This window comes from Doryrhamphus excisus, chromosome 12 (genome assembly GCF_030265055.1).
Source record: "Doryrhamphus excisus isolate RoL2022-K1 chromosome 12, RoL_Dexc_1.0, whole genome shotgun sequence".
In the NCBI taxonomy this organism is placed as follows: domain Eukaryota; kingdom Metazoa; phylum Chordata; class Actinopteri; order Syngnathiformes; family Syngnathidae; genus Doryrhamphus; species Doryrhamphus excisus.
This window is the reverse complement of record NC_080477.1, coordinates 7,890,842-7,912,380: the sequence shown is the minus strand read 5'-3', so window position 1 is coordinate 7,912,380 and position 21,539 is coordinate 7,890,842. Positions and strand designations below refer to the sequence as shown.

The 21,539-nt window shown below is 40.1% G+C and overlaps 2 protein-coding genes across 3 annotated transcripts; one reads left to right on the top strand and one right to left on the bottom strand.

The window, feature by feature from the left end:
• Positions 1 to 357: 357 nt before the first annotated feature.
• On the bottom strand, positions 358 to 12,052 carry tgfbrap1 (transforming growth factor, beta receptor associated protein 1). Of its 2 annotated transcripts, none has more exons than XM_058088613.1 (13): positions 10,866 to 12,052; positions 9,032 to 9,742; positions 7,529 to 7,723; positions 7,225 to 7,379; positions 6,700 to 6,782; positions 5,871 to 6,051; positions 5,584 to 5,744; positions 5,431 to 5,488; positions 5,195 to 5,338; positions 4,299 to 4,442; positions 3,966 to 4,125; positions 3,371 to 3,837; positions 358 to 2,323 (listed from the first exon to the last, which is right to left on the bottom strand). In XM_058088613.1, exons 2-13 carry the CDS (start codon positions 9,726 to 9,728, stop codon positions 2,135 to 2,137), a joined length of 2,634 nt encoding a protein of 877 aa, XP_057944596.1. In that variant the 5' UTR covers positions 9,729 to 9,742; positions 10,866 to 12,052; the 3' UTR covers positions 358 to 2,134. The 2 variants fall into 2 exon arrangements, with proteins under 2 accessions (XP_057944596.1, XP_057944595.1); XM_058088612.1 differs by having other exon boundaries at positions 9,032 to 9,747; positions 10,866 to 12,050.
• On the top strand, positions 11,476 to 21,525 carry cul4a (cullin 4A). Its single transcript, XM_058088614.1, has 20 exons — positions 11,476 to 12,119; positions 12,744 to 12,859; positions 13,393 to 13,497; positions 14,998 to 15,066; positions 15,169 to 15,242; positions 15,312 to 15,474; positions 15,568 to 15,657; positions 15,765 to 15,847; positions 15,943 to 16,010; positions 16,728 to 16,846; positions 16,913 to 17,105; positions 17,294 to 17,398; positions 17,604 to 17,714; positions 18,172 to 18,257; positions 18,781 to 18,888; positions 19,352 to 19,465; positions 20,113 to 20,218; positions 20,306 to 20,478; positions 20,553 to 20,705; positions 20,771 to 21,525. Exons 1-20 carry the CDS (start codon positions 11,984 to 11,986, stop codon positions 20,864 to 20,866), a joined length of 2,268 nt encoding a protein of 755 aa, XP_057944597.1. The 5' UTR covers positions 11,476 to 11,983; the 3' UTR covers positions 20,867 to 21,525.
• The last annotated feature ends 14 nt before the right edge of the window (positions 21,526 to 21,539 follow it).

The window sequence follows — 21,539 nt, the reverse complement described above, 5'->3', positions numbered from 1 at the left end:
TCGTAAACTACTTTACATATATGTTCTATACCTATTTTAATATTAGGTTATATAGCCATGGTTAGGTAAACGAATGACCCTGTTTACTATAAATCCGTGCACATGCCACTAATAGTCTATTTGTGAAGTAAGTTACTCATCAATCAACCTGACTAACCTATCGATAATTTAGAGCAGGGGTGACCAAAATGAGGCCTGCAGTTTTTTTATTGGCCCATTTTAGAAATAAGTATTCTATAATAATTTAAATACTGCAAACATGGGGAAAACAGAGCAAAACGACACAATCTAAACATAAAAAGATGAAATGTTGATAACACAAAGCTTTTTAACACAAAGTTTCAGACAATTTTTTTAAGGGGATTGAAAAGTTTCTATTCTGTTTTCAAAGAGAGACACAAAGATGACATGTCCTCATGGGTCATATTGCGCAATGTCCTGCACCACAGGTGAAGATGACATTAACAGTGTGGCCCTGCAGTGACATGTACAAATGAGAAAAATACACTCTGCAGTATGAGCCTTGTAAAAACATTTCTTCATACTTTGCAGCACAATAAAGTGAGAGTTTTAAGAGTGGATGTTCAATTTCAGATATTTATTAAATAGGATGGATTTGCAGTTTGTACACTCCACTGCATTTGTGATTTCAATAAAGCAACAGACATGTATAAAATGTAGTATATACTGTAGATAACAGAACAGATTATACAACAGCATGTCTTTTTTAGAATTCCAATTAACAGATGCAGCAATGAAATGGATTTTGATAGTTTGGGATTTTGTGCCTTGAAAAGAGAGTAAGACCTACATTTGGAAAACTAGTTCCGTGCAGAAATTCCCTAAAGAATTGTGTTGCACTGACATGGAGATTACAGAGGACACAACTACTAATACAGTATGAATCCTTGTTGAAGAGGAATGATTGCTGTTCGATGACCTTGTAATCTTAAGAGGAATTACAACATTTTATTAACAGACAGTGGCAGAAAACACTTGAACGTGTGTTGTGGTCATGGAACATCCAGTTTCCATTTTCACAATGGAGAGAATGCAAAAATGCTTTTGTCTTTGATTCATCTGATTCTTTTGGGAGAGCTGTTCTGATGGAAATTAATTTGCTCCTTAAGGGTCCAAGTGGATTTGTTCTTAATTTGTTACTAATCCAAAATAATCTGCTGTAGAAGTCCCAAACATTAATCTCATAACGCTTCATAATTGACATCCATTTATTTTTGTCATTACATCTTGTTACTTCTTAGCCATTCCCTTAATTAGTTATACAGTACGCCCTTAGTAATGCAATAATGCATTTCCACTGTCCCTTTTTATCTGCGCGGTGCCACAAAGTGTGAAATAAATAATGTATGTTGTTATAAATCATCCAAAATTGACATAATTAGGTCATGCTAAAAGCATTCTATAAACTAAAAGGTCATGTTGACTTAACTTTTCAATCATTTGCTGCCATCTTCTGGCTCACAAAGAACATAGCATCAGTGTAGAATAATTCAAATTGAAAGGAACAATCAAAGTGTGCTTTTTTTGTTAATTGCTGTAAGTAAATTCACAATTTATTTATATGTATGGCATCACATTAAATAAACAGAATCCTCAATTAATAAGAAGTGGAGGAAGGTCAAGTTGAATGTAAGATGTGGGCAGCCATTACCAAATGAAACAGCTCTTTCACCGCTGAATGTAAGCAAAATAGTACAGATGTTTTTTTTCCCTCAAAGTAAAAATAAGGTATAATAAAGAAGAAAATTTGTACATATTTCAGTTTAGGTTTGAAGACAGAAAGAGCAGTACGGAGGTGTCTGTCCTGTTTTGTTTTTTTTTTAATTCCAATATTAAAAGGACGGCTCATTCACTTTCACCTGGACATAATTCTGAATGTGTGGTTTAACTGCATCACATAAACACAACTTGTACAACGTGTCATTTTTCTCATCTCATAACCCCCACTTTCTTTTTGACTGTTGTAGACTCTTACCGACCTGAACACAGAAATGGATTCCCCTCTGCTTTGCCCTTGTCCTCACAGACATCAGCCATACCCAAAGCAAGTAAATTCCGCTTTGTTTTGGTGCCTCAAAACAAACAATCACATTTTCACGTGATGGTCCGAGTCTCACGTATCTTTGTTGCTGTTAGTTAACTGTTTCTTTGTGGGGGAGTCTCTTACTCTCTGGGCGACGCAGTGAGTGTGGACAGGCACACCGCCAGGCAGACACACTACGTCGGGCTCACTGAAGGTGTTGTGGCATAAGTGGCAGCCCTTCTTTGCTGACACAGTGATTGGCTTCTTTGTCTCTTTGAGCTGGAGGATGACAAGACAAGTTCAGTTGTCATGATCACTAAAAGTACATAAGACATCTTGTGAAGAATTATCTGTCCAACATATAAATATAGGCTAATTTATATCTTTAAAATCCCCTCAATTCAAGCCATTTTAATGTTAATTACAAGGGATGGGTAGAAGATACTATTGTGGATTGTAGACTTTACCATCAAAAAGGTCAGGTTACCAGTGAAAGGTACTGTACCATCTTGTGGATACAGTACATAAGGGAGTATTTAGTAAAATGAAACAACAGACGAGTGAAATGAGTGGAGACACCCTTTTGGAATAAAGATTTCGATGCAGAAAATATTACGTCAAGCTGTAGAGCAGTGGTTTCCAGAGTGGGGTATGCGTACCCCCAGGTGTACATCAATTGTCAAAGGGGGTACATGACTGAAAATGAAAAACAATTAGTGCCTAACAATCAGAATTACAAGTGCGCCGGAATATTTCAAGTTAACTAACATAAAAAGGTTTATGTTTTTTTTAAGGGCTGCACGGCGAGTGGTTAACGCGCAGGCCTCACAGCTAGGAGACCCGAGTTCAATTCCACCCTCTGCCATCTCTGTGTGGAGTTTGCATGTTCTCCGTGGGTTTTCTCCGGGTACTCCGGTTTCCTCCCACATTCCAAAAACATGCTAGCTTAATTGGCGACTCCAAATTGTCCATAGGTATGAATGTGAGTGTGAATGGTTGTTTGTCTATATGTGCCTTGTGATTGGCTGGCGACCAGTCTAGCCTGAAGACAACTGGGATAGGCTCCAGCACCCCTCACAACCCTCGTGAGGATAAGCAGAAGAAAATGAATGTTTTTTTAAGTGTGCAGGAGTAGGGGGTACATGGCTTCAGGTCAAATGTCTGAAGGGGTACATGACTGTAAAAAATTTGGGAACCACTGCTGTAGAGGATACAATAACTCATTAGTAGTAAGTATTAAAAACATAAATAAGTTTCAGACTTATACTGGACAAAGTTTTAGTCAATAAATTAGGTGTCTTGTGTGTTATGTGACAGACTGCTCACCTTGTCATGCAGTAGTTGAAGGTGTTCAGAGTGGGCGAGCCCAAGGGCGATCTGGGACGTGCGGGAGGCATGCATATTAGCCCTGATGGCTCGACCCAGAAAGGGCCGCAGCAGTTGTAACGACCAGTTATCTGGCAGAGTTCTCAGTACATGAACCGCATCAAACAACTCTCCGTGACGATTCAGGAGGTCCACCGCTGCCATTTCTAGATCTCCATTGTCTTCACACGTTGCTGTTTGGGATTTTTTGACTGCATTTTTTCCAAGATACATTCTCAGGAGAAGGTGAAATAGCTGCTGTCGGTAAGCTGAATCTTGCCAAGAAGAAGCCCAAATACAATAGGCCTCCGCAGATGAGAAGTCTCTCAGCTTGTGCACCAAAATGTGGAGTGCTTCATTATGCTCCTCCAGTTTTCCATGTAGCAATGCACGTTCTAGCAGCAGTTGCTCAAAGTTTTCTATCTTACCTAAACAACAAAAAAGGCAGGAAAACATCCACACACATCAGTCAACATTGTAGAACAATGGGTAGGTGTATGGATATATCGATGGCTAGTTGGCTACGTTTAATTACTTATTCATTTGATGATCTCACCTAAAAGATACTGAGCTCTGTACAGGTTTGACTCCCTGAGTAGAGCCTGGAGTTGCTCTCTGGGTCCGCTCAGCTGCTCTTCATTGGATGTAGGCTCGGACAGCAAAGATAAGACTCTGTCCGTGTATAAGACTGCCAGATGTGTGTGATATTTCTCCTTCTATAGATAATAAAATAGACAAGGAACTAATCACAACTGCAGCTTTAACTTTCTCAATATCCATTTTTGTATTTACTTATAAAACAGCATTAAAAGGGTTAACAATATGCACCACATGCACACACTGTCCAACAGTGAGCCTTCCCCCTGGAGGCAGTATCTGTGTGTGGTACCTGTATCCGTCTTTCAAGCACCAGGTGTTCCAGGTACAGAAGAAGAGCGTCCCTGTGCTTTCCCAAGTATGTGATGACATCATCAGGCTTCAGGTCAGACTGGGGTGCCTCAACAGACCTCTTGGAAAAGATGTGGACAGCTGTCTATGGACAAAAAAAGAATGCCTGAGTTACCATTGTATTTATGCTGCATGATGCACAATATCAGCAAGTGTGATGAATGGATGAGGAACAATGTAGATTAGACTTGAGCGCCAACAGATCAGAAAATCTGCACTTTGCAAAGACGACTTTCAGTTCCTACTGACGTTTACTGTTGTGTGGGTGTGTGATGTAGGATGTTCATAAAACTTTGGTTACCTTAATTAGCTACTACAAAAGGGGAAATTCTCAGGGCATTGAGTCGATTGCAACTGGACTGTTCAGGTTATTTTAGAAGACATTTCACGTCTCATTCAAGCAGGCTTCATCAGTTCATGCTGAATGACTCGGTGGGACAAACACTGGACTGACTAGATAGGACAGCTCTAGACTGAGTAGTTCTGGAACAAACTGAAGGAAGGTGACTATATGAGAAGCACAGATTGATTTTTAACCAACACAACATACCAGTAGTTGACAGGGATGGTCAAACTGTAGTTGACAGTTTGGATCCTGTACCAAACTTCTTAGACTAGACCTGTCCTATCTAGTTAGACTAGACTGGTCCCACCGAGCCATTGAGCACGAACTGATGAAGCCAGCTGGGATGAGACGCAAACTGTCTTCTCAGACATTGGATGAATGAGAATATTTGCAGGCAAATGCAGCAATTCTTCTGTAATACTCATTATTTTATTATGAAATGGAGCAGGATGAAATTTACAAGCAGCTATCCGTAAGAGAGGTTGACCTACAGTGGGATCCTGTTGTAGAGCCCAATTTGCGTACTTCCATACTAGGTCCAGATTGGAAGTGGAACAAAGAAAGTCCACAATGTACTCAAAGAGATCAGGTCTTGTAGAATCCTTTAGATCCCCATCAGCTACACGAATCCACATCTGACAAAAACATGTTTTAAGAATAGTAAATAAAGGGTGTTCCCTTCCTATCAATGTAAATATTGTGTGAATTATTCATAGCTAGAGTTTACCTGAAGAGCTGCTGAATCCTGACCATTAGAATGGTAGAGAAGCCCAAGTGCAAAATATCTGGATTATAAGCAAATGAAACACAGTATTTAGTTCACACTTTTTCATGAATAGTAAAATCCGCACAAAAAAAAAAAAAAACATAATATACACACTTGTGATATTTTTCCAACCACGGGACACAGTCTGCTAACAAGCACGCATTGTCTGATGCTATCAGGTCTAGAAGACTCTCATGATCTTGTTCAGCATACAGTTTCAATAGAGCGGTGTCCACGTCCTCCTTACAACCATTAGCTACCTCTGTGCTTCTGACCTACAAGGGGAGGAGGACAAGAGTGTATATAAAAGTATGAGTGACAAATATGAGTGTCATGACACCTCAACAAATAATATTCTAAAAAGTTCTTTCAAGTCATGTAAGTCTTAATTCCTTATTCACCTCTGCCAAATAACTCATCAGAAATGTCTTGCATTGCAACACTTTTTCCAGGTCTCCCTGTGCCAGGTGATTGAGATCTGCAAACTCATGGAGAGGAGGGTGGCAACGTGTGAATGAAGAAGAAGCTGGCAGTAGCAGTGGGTACAGAGAAATCAGCTCCCGCACATCCAGCTGACCTTTCCTGCAAAGACAGAAACAAACGCATGCATCAGCAAAACATATACAGACACAACAAGAGCTTTTAAAGGGGACCACTTTTCTGACCTCTAAATGTAGTTAGAATGTTCCAAAACAATTCCAAAGTTTCTGATAATGAGATTTGTGCATTTCGAAGTGAGAGTGAAAGAAGTTTGGGATGGCTCTGAATGTTTGTTTCTAAGTTTTTTTTGTAACACTTGGCTCCATCCAACCATTGACTTCTTATGTGCGCATGCACAGGTACAAGCTGCTGGCTGTACAAGCTGAGTGTGACCAATCACAGCGGTGTGGGCGTGCCTGGATGAGGGCTGTGGGTGGACTAAATTAAAAACAGACGTTTTGGAAATCCAAGGCAATGCAGCTGGAATAGGTGCAGATTCTGAAAGATCTAGCAAGATTTTTGTGCAGGTTATTGTGTGTAACAGTCTACAATTCAATAAAAAGCATAATAGGGCCCCTTTAAGCAGTCAAACAGTAACACTATACTGTTGTACTGTCGATAGTGGCAGCAGCGTTGTTCTTGATTTCCATTCTCACTCGGCAAACATTAGCATTTAGATAGTAACGGGGTTCAGCCAACAACTTGCCATTGACCGCTTGTCATATGAACGAACAAAAAAACAAAACTTACCTGAAATGTTCTTTTGCTTCTATGAATTGTAGTTGGCTAAACTGTATGAAGCCTGCCTGCTGCAGAATCCTTTTGTGCAAGATCTGAATAATAATAAAGAAAATTGCAAAGAAATTAAACTGAAATATTATTAGTTTTATCACTTTTTTTTCCACTTTCAAGGCCTGGTGGTGCCATCAAATAGATATAATTTGAATTGTTTACGCAGTTGTATTGTAGTAAATAACAATCAGCAGAAATTATTGAGAATTTATTTCAAACCAATTGATGTTACTGTGCAGTTATGTGGAAAAATTGAGGTGTAACTGCTCCTGAACCACAGCAATGCCTGTGCTATTATTTTTCTGACAAATATGCCACATGGCGGTTATTAAACCCCAAAGCCTTGAAGCATTGAACTTTCCAGAATCAAACACAAAATTTGGTACACACCTTCAAGCAACTGACAACTAAGCAAAATGTCAAAAAATTCAACCACACCGCTGAAAAAACACGGTGACCATCAAGCAAAATAGTATGAATTACCAGGAATTTTTCTTTGGGAATATTTCTTTGTGCTCCCTCTGTAAGGATGAGTGCCTCCTCCACTCTGTGGCTGGCCAGCAAGTCCTGAATTTGTCTCTCGAGTGGCAAGGGCACCAGAACGTACACAGCTTTAGTGGACGCCAGAATCACCTTCCCTAAAAACACACACATCACTCACAGGTCAGCACATTCCTACTCCCCAATAACCATGGTATGATGCTGACTAACTACTGCAAAATCTATGTACTTTGGAAAGAAATAATATCTTCCACAAAAATCAACACAAAGAACTGTGTCTATGTACCTTCAAAGTCTTGTAGAATGTGTCCATCCCTGAATGAAAGCGTCTGTTTTAACTGTTGGTCCAACATGCTGTGGATGGTGATGAAGCTCTCATCTAAGGCCACCACATATGGGAAGCACACAGCTGTGCCAATGATGCTCTCGGACCAGCTGACAGGAGCACGTTGAGAAGCCCCTTCTGCATTGGCAAACATTCCTTTTTGAAAGGGGCGGGCGGAGATAAAACAAGAAAAATCGTATTGAGCACTGTTTATTGATTTGTTTGTTACTTAGATTTTCATTGCACGGAACATCTCCTAAGTTGTTTTGAATTAATGTTGAGCAGATTTTAATATTAACATGAATATTAATATAAATATTTTCATTAATGTACACCAAAAACGGCAGCTTTACAAATGCCATGCCTGTTTTGCAGAGGAGGAAGTGCTGCGTGTGTCTACTGGTCATAGGTTAATAGAAAAAATGTTTGTGTTATTTCGTGCTTTTCCTGTCAGGGGTCGCCACAGCGAGTTAATCACATTATTTGTTTGGCTTGGTTTTTATGTTGGATGCCCTTCCTGACAGACCCCTGTCATTTATCTATGCCCAAGACCGGCATCGGAAATATCCAATGGAGGGGTGAAAAATAAACATAAAAATAATTACATGTATCCATTTTGATTACATGACTAAGAAGTTGGGATGTCACAAGATCTTGTGAGATTAAACGCCGATATTTCTCATTCGGAAAAAAAATGTCTCTCAATAATAAATTGCTTAATCAAACAATAAAGTTTTGCTGGGCCTCCATACTCCATACTACCATGTGCACGAGTGTGTGTTTTCCTCGTTTCTTGCCTCCAAACAGGCAAGAAGAGGGTTCACTCTCGTTCCACATACATATACATGAATGGAGTGAGCCCTCATGATAGTCGCTTTTGTCTCTGTGGGGGAAGGTAGGCTGCTACCATGCACACTGCGAAAGAGTTTAGCCTGGTGAGGACCAATGCAAGGTAACGTAGTAGAAATTAGGAGAGAAAATCCTTGCAAAGTGAAATGCCACAGTCCCTGTGTGGGAATATTCCAGCTTCAAAGCAAACGAGCAAGGTGAGCTCATCGACACGGACCAGCCAGTACGCTGAATTTGTTTGAAAGTGGTGGCAACAAAGGCGCAGTTTTGCTGTGAGAAAATCCATGTCACAAACGGCAATGCGTGAAAGATGACATGTTGATGGAAACACTGCATGACATTATTATGATATATGATCATAACATTACTGGTTTATTTGGTCTAAAGAAATGATGACAGTAATATTGTTTAGTGTCAATTTCTGGGACAATAAACATTTCAAAATGCACCTGCATTGGATTGTAACAGATATAAAAAAACTTAAATTTTTGTGTTAAAGTCTTGTCATCTCCTTCTCATGCGCCCAATCTCATGTAACGTCTCTTGTGACACCCCAAATGATACGTAAAAGACAAAATTGTGTGCATGACTAAGTTAATGCTTGATACAGCTTACCCAGACCACCTGGCGCTGCCAAGAGGAACTCCTCCCTGCCAATCCTCTTTACAATGGGTCTCCTCTCCTCGCTGTTGTAAGGGAAAAGATCTTGGGCAGCTCCTGTCTTATAGTTCAAGATCATGTATTGCGTGGCCAACGCCAGACACAGGAAGTAACCATCGAGACAGACAGCACAAGGCTGCTCCGGCGTGGTCACCTCTTTGAGCAGCTGCACTCTGTCCTCATAAACCATGTAAATCTGAACCGTCCTACGCTTCAAGGAAAGGACGCCCATTTCCACACAGAATGGATCACCGTTCACCGGGTTCTCATTAATGCAAAAGGCCGTCACACCTCTGATCTTGGCTCCACCTCCTGCTGCCGACGGCACAGTTTCCAGTGTCACCATGTCCACAAGGAACACGATGCCATCGCAAAGCACAATCAGGCGCTCCAAAGCAGAGGCGCCCCGCAGCTCAGCCACTGGCTTCTTTAGGCCCAGGTATTTGTGTAGCAGTTTCTGAGCCGAGTAAGTCAGCTTCCCTTTGGCAGAAGTGACCTCTTCCAGCAGAAAGTGGTGGATGAAACAGTCGTTGGTTCCCACATATAAGTGCTTTCCACAACATTCTATACATTCAATTTTGATGCGAGCCTTATCACCCATGAGGAGGTCCCGCTCCACAGCTGGGATGAGCTCAAAGGCCTTGATGCTCATCTTGGCCAAGGCATCTAAACTGGAAGATAAAAGAAAGGAAGTAATCATCTTATCTGCATAGAAATTATCAAAATTATATTAATAGTACCATTGTACAAGTAGCACTGTGCATTAAGTGAGCTGAAAAAGGACAACACCAGAAAATTGTTCAGCAACTCATGTGGTGAGTATTTCAAAATCAATTATAAAACAATGCACCATTTTTAGCAATTATTCTATGTTCAGCATGAAGGTATGTTGGTGGCTCTTGATGTGGATTTTTTTTTTTATATCAAATCTACATTTTCTAGTTAAAACAAAAACTTGGGTTTAGAGAACCGCAATGCTTGTCCTTGCACAATGATTTCCACAACGATTTCCTTGTACAGTTGCACTGAAAATAATTGTAAATTCAATGTATTTGCGAAGTTGATAAACTTGCACTAGTTTAAAATAGGCCAACAGAACACACATATTTGTAACTTAACCATCTATTGAAAGTCAGTACATTGTCACAATAAGTGTAATTTGCATTGGTGGCTGAATAATCGGGAGTGTAACTGTTCAGTATGCATGCTAGACCACCAGACTTAAGTGAGCCTTGAGCTGCTGCTAATATGTAATGTATTGAAATGTTAATACACTTCTTTTATATATAAATATACTATATAGTCAGGATTCGTATATTTTTTTAAGTATTATCATGATCAGAATAGCTACGCCCGTGCGTGTGTTAACAGCTAATGACGTGTAGCGCTAGCTAGCCTGTCAAATACACGGAGGCTAAAAGCAGGAATAAGACAAGCATACTGGCTAAAATTGTGACACGCAATGCAGATTACCAGCATGGAAAGTATATAAAGTCCGGCTTGTTTTTAATTAATTAGTTTGGCAGCTAACTGAGTATACGTATGCCCATATAGAACGTTCTTGCCTGCCGATGCTAGTCGGCTAATTATGACTGGTCATGGTGGTTTATTTGGGGTGTGTTGCGTGAAACTGGTGAAAACTGCATATTCAAGTGTGTAAACGCAGAATGTATTTAAGTTAAAGTCTTCAACAAGCCCTTTCCACTCAAGGCGATACCTGTGCACCTATAGACACCAACTCCCTCCCCAGTTTCCCTCATGCTGTTGGTGGTTAGTGAGCCAAACTTACCGCTCAGATGCTGCTTACTGAAGCAGGCCGAGAACAGAGAAGCGCACTAATATTCCTCCGCAAATAAACACGAAAGATATAGGCGAGAAAAACGTCAAGATATCCATTATGGCAGGAAGCACAAAGTCGACGGGAATATGGGATGAATGCTGGTGTTGCTTGGTCCAGTCCGTTTTCTATCAAACACCGCCCATTGCCAATGTCTGGACTCTAGGCTGTGCTGGATGCTGGTGATCCTGGTGTGCGTTCAAGACCACCGACGATTGAGAAATGTGTTGCACGCTGATTGTTTTCATGCCGTACACCTCTGTGTTTTTCTTGAACACAATTTAGTCTTTTGTCTAACAAAAAGCAGGTACCTCTAATTCTGGAGTATTTTTTCCCAATTGAATAAAATAATATGACATTATGTCGTGTCAATCAAATACAAATGTATTCACCGATATTACAACCAATTTTACTGACGATTTCATTTTCATTTCAATTGATTGTGCATTTAAAATCCCCAATACAAGCCAATATACACAATTATGTGTTATTACTAACTGCTGCACGATTTTACGATTCGTAGATGGACTGACATGATAAACTGTTTGTGAACGCAACTCGGTTACTTTTCCCCCAAGATGCACCTGTCCAAATGAACCGAAAAGCCATTTTGTTGTGCTAGCTAGCCGCTTGGTCAGAGAAAAGTCTGTTAGCATGAATAAAATGGACCTCTGACACAAAGTGCAGACATGTCGAGCCAACGATATCATTTACTATCGCGGAATGTTACAATTGACCCGACTCGTCCTTGTAAGTCTGCCAAAGTAGTGTGTGTTAGCAATGATGCTAATGCGTTGCGGTGACTACTATGCTACAGTCACAGAAGTACACAGTTTGCTAGCTGCGGCGGCTGTTTTTTTTTTTTTTAACTTAGTTGAGTAACCCAACACAATTCATTTTTTTGCTCACAGATGTGCTATATAAAGATCGGGACACTTTTGCTTACAACCAAAGGGACTTGATTCAAAAATTAACTTGCGTTCGACAATAAACAGGCGACTGGGACATCAACGAAAACTTAGCAAAGACACTTGAAGCACCAAGCGATAAGACATAGTGCTAATCTGATCATGGCCCAAGACACCAGACAGGACAAGAGAGCCAACTTCTCCGCTTTAACGGACACCAACGGGATGACCAGGACCTCTTCCATGGCCTCAGGAAAAACCGCCACTTCCAAGAAATTAGTGATAAAAAATTTCAAAGGTATTGTTGTCATTAACATCATCAGATCATGCAGTTACATTAGTCACAATGACCCACTTCTAAGACAGATCATTATATCGAAAACTCATAAGTCATGTAATTTTTCATGAAATACTCAACATGTATGCAACTTGGCGTTAACTCTGTTTTTATGTAGGTTTTTTTTTTACTTGACAACTGGCACTATGCAATAGGTTTGTAGAGCTGACATTCGTTGAGCGTGTAATCGTTATATTATTAGAACCCAATTGTTTATTAGGTAACACTGCTGTGCTAGAACTGGAGACCTGTGTTGTAAATACAGTACCATGCCTGAAAATAGCATGTGCTTTTTTTAATGAAGTTCAATACATAAAAAAATAAAGGACACTTTAGCTAAAGTGAGTAATATTTCTATACCGTTCAATTGCTGATAAGAGTTTGAGCCAGTAATTTACAATATTGGACTTCTTGACAAATTTTTCAAATTTTATATGAACCCATGGGCTCAAAGAGTTTCACTTTTTCAATTGAACTCCTGAAATGTACTTTTCAAAGATATTCTCATTCATTTAAATGCACATGTATATTATGTTTTTTAAAAACATCGTTATACCATATTAAACCTTTTATTCCTGATAACAGATCGGCCAAAACTAGCTGAGAACTACACTGAAGACACCTGGCTGAAACTGCGAGATGCAGTCAGTGCCATTCAGAACAGCACCTCCATTAAGTACAATCTTGAAGAGCTCTATCAGGTTTGTGTTACCTTTATTTATCACCAATTAATCTAAGCCAGTCTTGAGAGTTTTATGAGTGACAAGACAAGTGTCTCATCAGTGGAAGTTGTTTAATTGCCCATGAAGACCTTGTGCAAATGCTGTAGAGTCAATCGTCGTGAGCTAAAATATTTAAAAGGGATGTTTAGAATTTTTTTGACATCCCCATTAGCTGTGTACTGCAGCAACAGTGACCTGTCAGGGTTTTTCCCCCGCCTTTCGCTCGAAGACAGCTGGGATAGGCTCCAGCATACTCCCGGCCCTAGTGAGAACAAGAGTCACAGAAAATGGATGGATGGATGAATTTATTAAAGTTACATTTTTAGTATAAATTATGTAATTCACCGATTTATCTTTTTTACCTGTGAAACACCACTTGTTGCAGGATTGGGAAAATAGCTTCATTATTAAATATGATTGATTTCAGCATGTCCTAAAACAACCATTGTTAAAAATGTCTTGCTACTATTCCTGTCTTTTTGTTTGTCTCTCTTTCACTGTTGTTTTTAAAGGCCGTCGAGAACCTGTGTTCGTATAAAGTATCCCCTACGCTGTACAAGCAGTTACGGCAAGTCTGTGAGGAGCACGTGCAGGCCCAGATCCACCAGTTTAGAGAATATCCCTTTTTATTTGAAGTGGTCAACCTGCATAAACATTGTCTCTGTTGTTTGTTGCAAGGTGGATTTCTTGTTATATTTTACAGTAGGATTTGTGGCAAGATTTCTCGTTCAGAAAAAAAATGTCTCATGGGCACTAGGCCTGGGGTGATAATAATCACACAGTAAATGAAAATGAAGTTGGTCATTTTGCCATCTTTCGCCTCTCTAACCTCCAAACAGGGAGGAAGAGGGTTCACTCTGTTCACGGGTTTTAGCACCTTGGCAGTATCAAAGGACTGACCCCTTTTGTCAGCCATACAGTCTTGGTGGGTGGAGGCAGCGCTGTTAGCATACTGATTGCAAGAAATTGTCATAGATTAAAAAAATAAAATCTTCACTGTAGTTGCAATATTAGGGTTGGGCAATAATTTTTATATACCGTTATAAATTCTTCCAATGATAAGAAAATGACTTTTACCGGTATAAATGGTAGTTGATGACGTGTATTTCTTCCTCCGACTGCTCGCTATGGCACACTGTATTTGAGCATGGCTGAAGGTGGAGAAGAAGCGAAGATGGGGAGGTACCTCTGTAATATGGAGGTGGCTTGGTTTCGATAGAGCCCTTAATATGCAAGTTTTGCAAAGCAACGGTGATGACAAAACGATAAATTTGTTCTACCATCAGGTCAAAATGTATTAACAGGCCAAACGGTGCCCCAAAAATGGCCTGCTTCACTTCATCTCGCGGGGATCCCTCTGCAGGGGTAAGAAGAAATCAAGAAGTTCTACAAAGATGATACGACTCGTATTTAGGCTCATGGAATGTGCACACTTTGTTGGACCATGCCGGGACAGACAGACAGACCACAGAGGAGGACAGTGATTATTACTTGAGAGCTGGCTAGGTTCAAGGTACAGATTGCCATTAAATCCAACCTAGTCAACAATCTGGCTTTGCCCCCTCAGGGAAAGAAGGCACCAAAGCGTTTGAACATCTCAAACGGGAATGAAGAAGCAGTCACTGGTTGCACCAGTGCACCAGGACTGGTTTCTCGACGACAACGAGAAATTCTTTGCTGTACGAGAAAACATTGCCTTCACTGAGCACACCTCAACAACCCATCATCATCATCCAAGAAAGCTGCTTTCTGTAATATCAGAAGAACTGTACAGCTGGAACTACACCATATGCAGGACACATGGCTACAATTCAAGACTAGTGTATTCCATTATATGGGCTAAGGTTTGTAGCTTTTTATACACAGATTTGCTGAATTTAATTGCATTGTCATATCGTGATATATTCAAAAAATATTATGACACTTGCTAACGTCCATATTGCCCAACCCTAGTTAAAATTGTCTTCTTGTCTCTTCCGGGGAGACCTAGTGTAGTGTACTGTCTTGTGACCCACTAAAAGACAACCTCTTGTCATTTTTGTAAGCAATCCAACGAGGGAAATAAGTCACATACTTGAGGAGGTGTATGAATATTTTTCCATAACTTTGACATCACAGAGTCTTTGGACAACTTTTCCTTCCTAAAGAGGATGAATCGCTGCTGGCAGGATCACTGCAGGCAAACTGTAAGGTTTGATCAGATTTTATGTCCTTTTTTTGGTCTTGATGGGCATAGATTCAGTGTCTAGCTTGATCTTTTTTCTATACTGCTTATGTTTTTTGTGTAGATAATGATCAGAAGCATATTTCTCTTCCTGGATCGTACGTATGTGCTGCAGAGCTCGCTGCTCCCATCTATCTGGTAAATGGGATTCAAGCACTCACGTGGTCAAGGTGAATGACGGAAACTTAGGTTCTGTGTGTCTTACAGGGACACTGGGCTGGAGCTGTTCCGTACCCACATTGTAGGTGATAGTGCTGTTCAGAAACGCACAGTAGATGGCATTTTGGAGCAGATCGAACTTGAGCGTAATGGTGAGACGGCTGACCGCAGTCTATTGAGAAGCCTGCTGGGAATGCTTTCAGACCTTCAGGTACACAAGTGACTGGACCAAAATAAAACTACTAGATTTGTAAGCATGTGGTTTCTTTTTCTTCTGAGCCCGTGACTGTCTGCTGTCTTCAAGGTGTATAAAGAGTCCTTTGAAGAGAGATTTTTGCTTGAGACAAATCGTCTGTATTCTGCCGAGGGACAGCAGTTGATGCAAGAAAGAGATGTGAGTGACTACTAATACTAATCTGTAATATTAGTACTAATTAATATAATCTCAAGTCATCCTTGTGCATACATGTATGTGGTTTGTTTTGTTTTTTATCAAACCAGGTGCCTGAATACCTGCATCATGTGGCTCGTCGGTTGGAGGAGGAGAATGATCGTATCGTGAGCTACCTCGACCAGAGTACCCAGTAATACAGCAAATCTTATCACTAGTCATTTGTTTTCATTGACTGAACACAGATCTATGTTTTTTTAGATAATTATTCTCTTTACTATCTTGCAGGAAACCTCTTATTAGCTGTGTTGAGAAACAACTTTTAGGAGAGCACATGACTGCAATATTGCAAAAAGGTACGTCTGGCCACGTAAAAAAATGTATTCTTGTGTGCGTATTTTGGTTTCTTGGTATCGTATCATCGGAGTCTGGAAACGACTATTTGTTGGTGTGACAGTATCTGAGACTCATATCCTGATATTTATACCCCATATCGGATCGGGACACCCATGATTATCAGTGAAGCATAGAGATATAAATGTGAAAATTGTGGACTTTTTTTTTAACAGTGGTACATGTATGCTGTAAATGTTACCTGTATTATCACGTATTCATAAAATATTACTGACTTAAAGAGGACCTGTTATGCTCATTTTTCACCCCTTTGTATTGAGTTGTGGACACCTATAGGGCAGCAACACACAATAACCCGCACAGAAAACTTTCTAGATCCTCCAGAATCTGCACCTGTTCCCTTCAAGAGAGTCTGTTTTAATTTATTCCACCCAGTGCCTACAGCCACGCCCATAAGTAAGCCCGCTCCTCTGTGACATCACAAAAGAACAGTTTTGCAACGGCCTCTGAAACTGAGCGTTTTGAGCTATCCCCAACTTCTTTCAGGGCTCACTTCCAAATGCGCAAACCTCATTATCTGAAACTTTGGCATTTTTTTGAATACAACATTCTAACTACATTTATAGGTCAGAAAAGTGGAACAAGCATAATAGGTCCCCTTTAAGGCGAATGAGATGTATTTTACACTGTAAGATCATGTTTTTGTGACATTTTTACAGGTCTGAGCGTTTTGTTAGATGAGAACCGTGTGACTGAGCTGGCCTTACTTTATCAACTGTTTAGTAAGGTGAAGGGAGGACTGCCGACATTACTGCAGTTTTGGAGAGACTACATCAAGGTATCCCCAGTCTCAGAGAGTCAATTTTTCTTTGTCCCTACCAATATGCTCTGCCTGTCCCTGTAGTCCTTTGGTGGAGAGATCGTGTGTACACCGGAGAAAGACAAGGACATGGTGCAAGAGCTGCTGGATTTTAAGGACAAGATGGACAATGTCACTCAGTGTTGCTTTTCACGGAATGAGGGATTCATCAATGCCATGAAGGAGGCCTTTGAGACATTCATCAACAAACGACCCAATAAACCCGCAGAACTAATTGGTACGTCAGGCTTAAGAATAGGTTGCAAATTTAGAATGAGAACAAGTTACGACAGGCACTACTGCAGTCAAGTATATAGCAGGTTTTTGTGCATATGCATATTCCAGTGGGTTTTTATTGTTTGCCACATTGCTCCATGATTTACTGTATTAAATTTTTAAGTTGCATACTAATTGCTTCAATTTCAGCTAAATATGTGGATTCAAAGTTGAGAGCTGGTAACAAGGAGGCTACAGAGGAAGAGCTGGAGAGAATTCTTGACAAGATTATGATAATATTCCGTTTCATCCATGGTGAGTTAGCAGTATGTGTTTTGGGGTTTTGCATGTCAAATCACTTTTTGGGTCATATTATAATGTTGCTTACAGAAGCGATGTTGGTATAGGAGACATAATATCCATCCCAGTGTGACCATTGCTGGAAATGGCAACATTAAAAATATGCACAAAACTTTGTTTTGCCATAAAAAAACTTAAATGTACTTGTTTCTTCTTGCAGGAAAAGATGTCTTTGAAGCGTTTTATAAGAAGGACTTGGCCAAGCGTCTGCTGGTTGGCAAGAGTGCTTCCGTTGATGCTGAAAAGTCAATGCTATCCAAGCTGAAACATGGTGAATCTCTAGTCCTATACAGTAGATCCCTACCTATTCACGGTTCAGTATTCACTTTCTGAGCATATTCAGATTTAAATCTTCCGCTCTCCATAATAAAGAATACGTTTTTTATGGTAACTTAAAGTTTACTCAATTTAGTGTACTTAACTTACTTAAACTTACTCAAGTTTACTTAAAGTTTAGTCAATGTTTCTAATACTGTATACTCTAACCGTTTCTTAATGTATAATACTGAAAACTGAAAAAATACTGAATACTTTAAAACTGACAAGCATATTATAGGGATTATAATAACTGAAATCTACTACTGTACACCACTACTGTATATATTGTGATTGTAAATTATTTTCCATGCTGGTTGGCTTTCACAGTATATTCTTCACAAGACATTGCCTCCATTTTCCTCACAAATGTGGCGCAAACGTGTTGTGACGATTGTGTTGTTGACTTGCAGAATGTGGCGCAGCGTTTACCAGTAAGCTAGAAGGGATGTTTAAGGACATGGAACTCTCCAAAGACATCATGATTCAGTTCAAACAGGTATTTGCAGTCTCTATCTACATATCGTCGTTTTGAAAAACATGAATTGAAAATGCATTGGGTCAGTAATGCATGTTTTGTAGATTAAAGGGATGGTTGGGATTTTTTGACATGAAGTTGTATGACACCCCCATAAGCAGTGAACTTATTGCAAACCGTGCATCTTAACACTGTGGGACACGTACTCAACAATGGACAGGCGAGAGCGCGAAGTGATACGACAGCAGAGAAAATAACGCAGAGCGATTTGTGAGGTCGGATTTTCTTACTAGTAGGCATTTTTGTGATGCAAATGTATTAAGCTTTTGAACGCATATTGTTTTGAGAAGCCAAACTCTTTACTTAACTGTCCCCAGCAACTAGCTGGAACTACTTTCCTCAGCACCGAAATCCGACCAGAACTCAGCTCACGACACCAAGTGGGGAGTGAGCCGCTGTTGACGGACTTCACTGCTTTTGGGGGTGTCAAACTTCATGTAAAAAATCTGAACTATCCCTTTAAGTTATGGTATTTTTTACTCAGTACATGCAGAACCAGAGTGAGCCAAGCAACATAGAACTAACCGTCAACATCCTCACCATGGGTTACTGGCCTTCATACTTACCCATGGAGGTCCATTTGCCCTCAGAGGTAAGTATTGTGGAGCTTTTCTTTTCAGCATAACAACGCTAATGGCGTCTTACTAACTTGGATATAAAAGGTAGATCATTTTGAAACATTTGTAATTGTTTTGTAGTTTGTTTTGTAGTAACACTTTCAACAAAGGCAACACATGTTATCATTGTGGTAGCTTGTAGTAGTGTAGAACTAACTGCACTATGTCGTTGAGAGCAGGGATGGGCGATATGGCCTACAATCCATCGTGTGATATACATTGCAGCCTCTTGCTTAGCTGACATTGTATATCATGATATGTTGTTTGGCATATTAATTATATTTTAGTATACAGAGAGGGTTAAAATACCAGATTGGTATGATTCAATAGCTACACCATTGTAACCACAACAATAAACATATTATTACATTAATACCAGTGTATTTTTTTCTGCCACTCCCATCTGGCCTTTAATGTAAAATGTATTTGTTTTGGGAGATGGTAAAACTCCAGGAGGTGTTCAAGCTGTTCTACTTGGGGAAGCACAGTGGGAGGAAGCTGCAGTGGCAGCCCACACTTGGCCACTCCGTCCTAAAGGCAGAGTTTAAAGACGTAAGTTCATATACATGAAGAAGTTTGGGCACCCCTGGTAATGTTCAGGATTTTCCTTTCTAAATCACTGGTTGCTTGGATAAGCAATTTCAGTTAAAAATCTCATATAGCAGACAAACACACTGATGTATGAGCCGTGAAATGATTTATCCCCACCCTGATACTGATACTATTTATTCATTTATCTGTACTGTATAGTCCATACTCGGAAACCATCAAACCTGACCCAACTGGAGATGTTTTGGAAAGAAGAATGGTAAAAAAAAATAGTCCAGACCCCCATTATAAGCCATAGGAGGTGTTTTATTTCTGCAAAAGGAAGTTCTACTAAATATGGATGTCATTTTTTTCTAGGGTGCCTAAATTTATGCACCTCCCTGCTTTTGTTTAAATAATTATTGCACACTTTCTGTAAATCCTATAAAGTTCATTTCACTTCTCATCTATCACAGTGTTTGTCTGCTATATGATATATTTAACTGAAATTGCTGATCCCAACAACTAGTGGTTTATAAAAGAAAATCTTGAAAATGAGATCATAAGTGCCTAAAGTTTTTCATACCACTGTATCAACATAGCTAGACAATTTTCATCCAGAACATCTCAGGACTGGGCTTACATTGACAGCTTAATTTATCATCCTGCAGGGAAAGAAGGAGCTACAGGTGTCCCTGTTCCAGACATTAGTGCTACTGATGTTCAATGAGGGAGAGGAATTCAGCATGGAGGAGATTGGTACTGCCACAGGCATAGGTTAGCTCTGTTTCTCTTGTCTCAACTCTTTGCAAAATGAGTCAGTAGAAGGCGTAGAGTCTATTTTATATTTATTTTTTTGCACAGAGGAGGGCGAGCTAAGGCGTACATTGCAGTCTCTGGCTTGTGGAAAAGCCCGCGTCCTCAACAAGAACCCACGAGGGAAAGACGTGGAGAATGGAGACCGTTTCAATTTCAACAGTGATTTTAAACACAAACTTTTCCGCATCAAAATCAACCAGATCCAAATGAAAGAAACCGTAAGAACACAGTCTTGTCGCATCTATTCCCGAAAGTGATGTTTGCTTCGTCATGAAGTTAACATTTCTTGTAGGTTGAGGAGCAAGTTAGCACCACAGAGCGCGTGTTTCAAGACCGGCAGTATCAGATTGATGCAGCTGTGGTGCGCATCATGAAGATGAGGAAGACCCTCAGCCACAACCTACTTGTGTCAGAGCTCTACAATCAGTTGAAGTTCCCTGTCAAGGTGACTTGTGAATCTCATTACCAATTAATTTATGTCACCTCCGTCTGACACTCCTCTGTCCACAGCCTGGTGACCTGAAGAAACGGATTGAGTCCCTCATAGACAGAGACTATATGGAGCGTGATAAGGAGACTCCTAACCAGTACCACTATGTTGCCTGAGGGGGCACCACAGTCGAGCCATGCTTTCCTCTTGGCAAGTGTACAGCTGGTTCCCAAAGCATCTTCACAGCCCTTCAGCCATCCAGCTTCTCCTCTGGTGCCTATCTTTCTCCTCAGCCAAGATCATGGGTGCAGAATCCAGATCCCACTCAGATCCACAGAGGAGTCCCTGGGCTTTGTCCCGCCCATGTTTCTGATGGCTCTGGGGTCTGTCATGGGAGTAAAAGTTGTCCGAGAGGAGGCTGGGGAAGTGGCCAAGGTTGTTTCGGGTTTGTTTAAAAAAAAAAAAAAATTAAGAAAAAAAGACTAGCACTTTCCTTTGTTTTTCTGCACTCAGCAGTTTTTTTTTGTTTGTATTCCCTCAATGGCTTTGCGCTGAAATCATTTTGTATCATAGTAGTTTGTCACATTTTAAGTGTTTTATTTTCTTTTTGTCAGAGAACTTCTTCCTTGTAGACATGGTTGTTGCAGATGCGAAGAGAGTTGAGATTTACTAATTGGGCCAGAAGGGGGAGCATAACTTTCTGTGGTGTTTTGTTCATTTCTTTAAACATATTGCTCTGGTGATGACGTCCTGAACATTTTTTTTCTAGATCAGATTGTATTTTATGTAAGAATGAAAACAGTGAATAAATTGATATTTAATTATTTGCTGACAACCAAGTGCCCTCGT

Excerpts from the sequence above, each read along its gene's own strand:
- tgfbrap1 (XM_058088613.1), bottom strand. The coding sequence starts at position 9,728 with ATGAGCATCAAGGCCTTTGAGCTCATCCCAGCTGTGGAGCGGGACCTC. Across the intron at positions 5,339-5,430 it reads AGGATTCAGCAGCTCTTCAG|ATGTGGATTCGTGTAGCTGA; the intron begins GTAAACTCTAGC and ends TGTTTTTGTCAG. Across the intron at positions 4,443-5,194 it reads CTCTACAACAGGATCCCACT|ACAGCTGTCCACATCTTTTC; the intron begins GTAGGTCAACCT and ends TTTTGTCCATAG.
- cul4a (XM_058088614.1), top strand. The coding sequence starts at position 11,984 with ATGGCCCAAGACACCAGACAGGACAAGAGAGCCAACTTCTCCGCTTTA. Across the intron at positions 12,860-13,392 it reads ATCTTGAAGAGCTCTATCAG|GCCGTCGAGAACCTGTGTTC; the intron begins GTTTGTGTTACC and ends TTGTTTTTAAAG. Across the intron at positions 15,067-15,168 it reads AGGATCACTGCAGGCAAACT|ATAATGATCAGAAGCATATT; the intron begins GTAAGGTTTGAT and ends TTTTTTGTGTAG.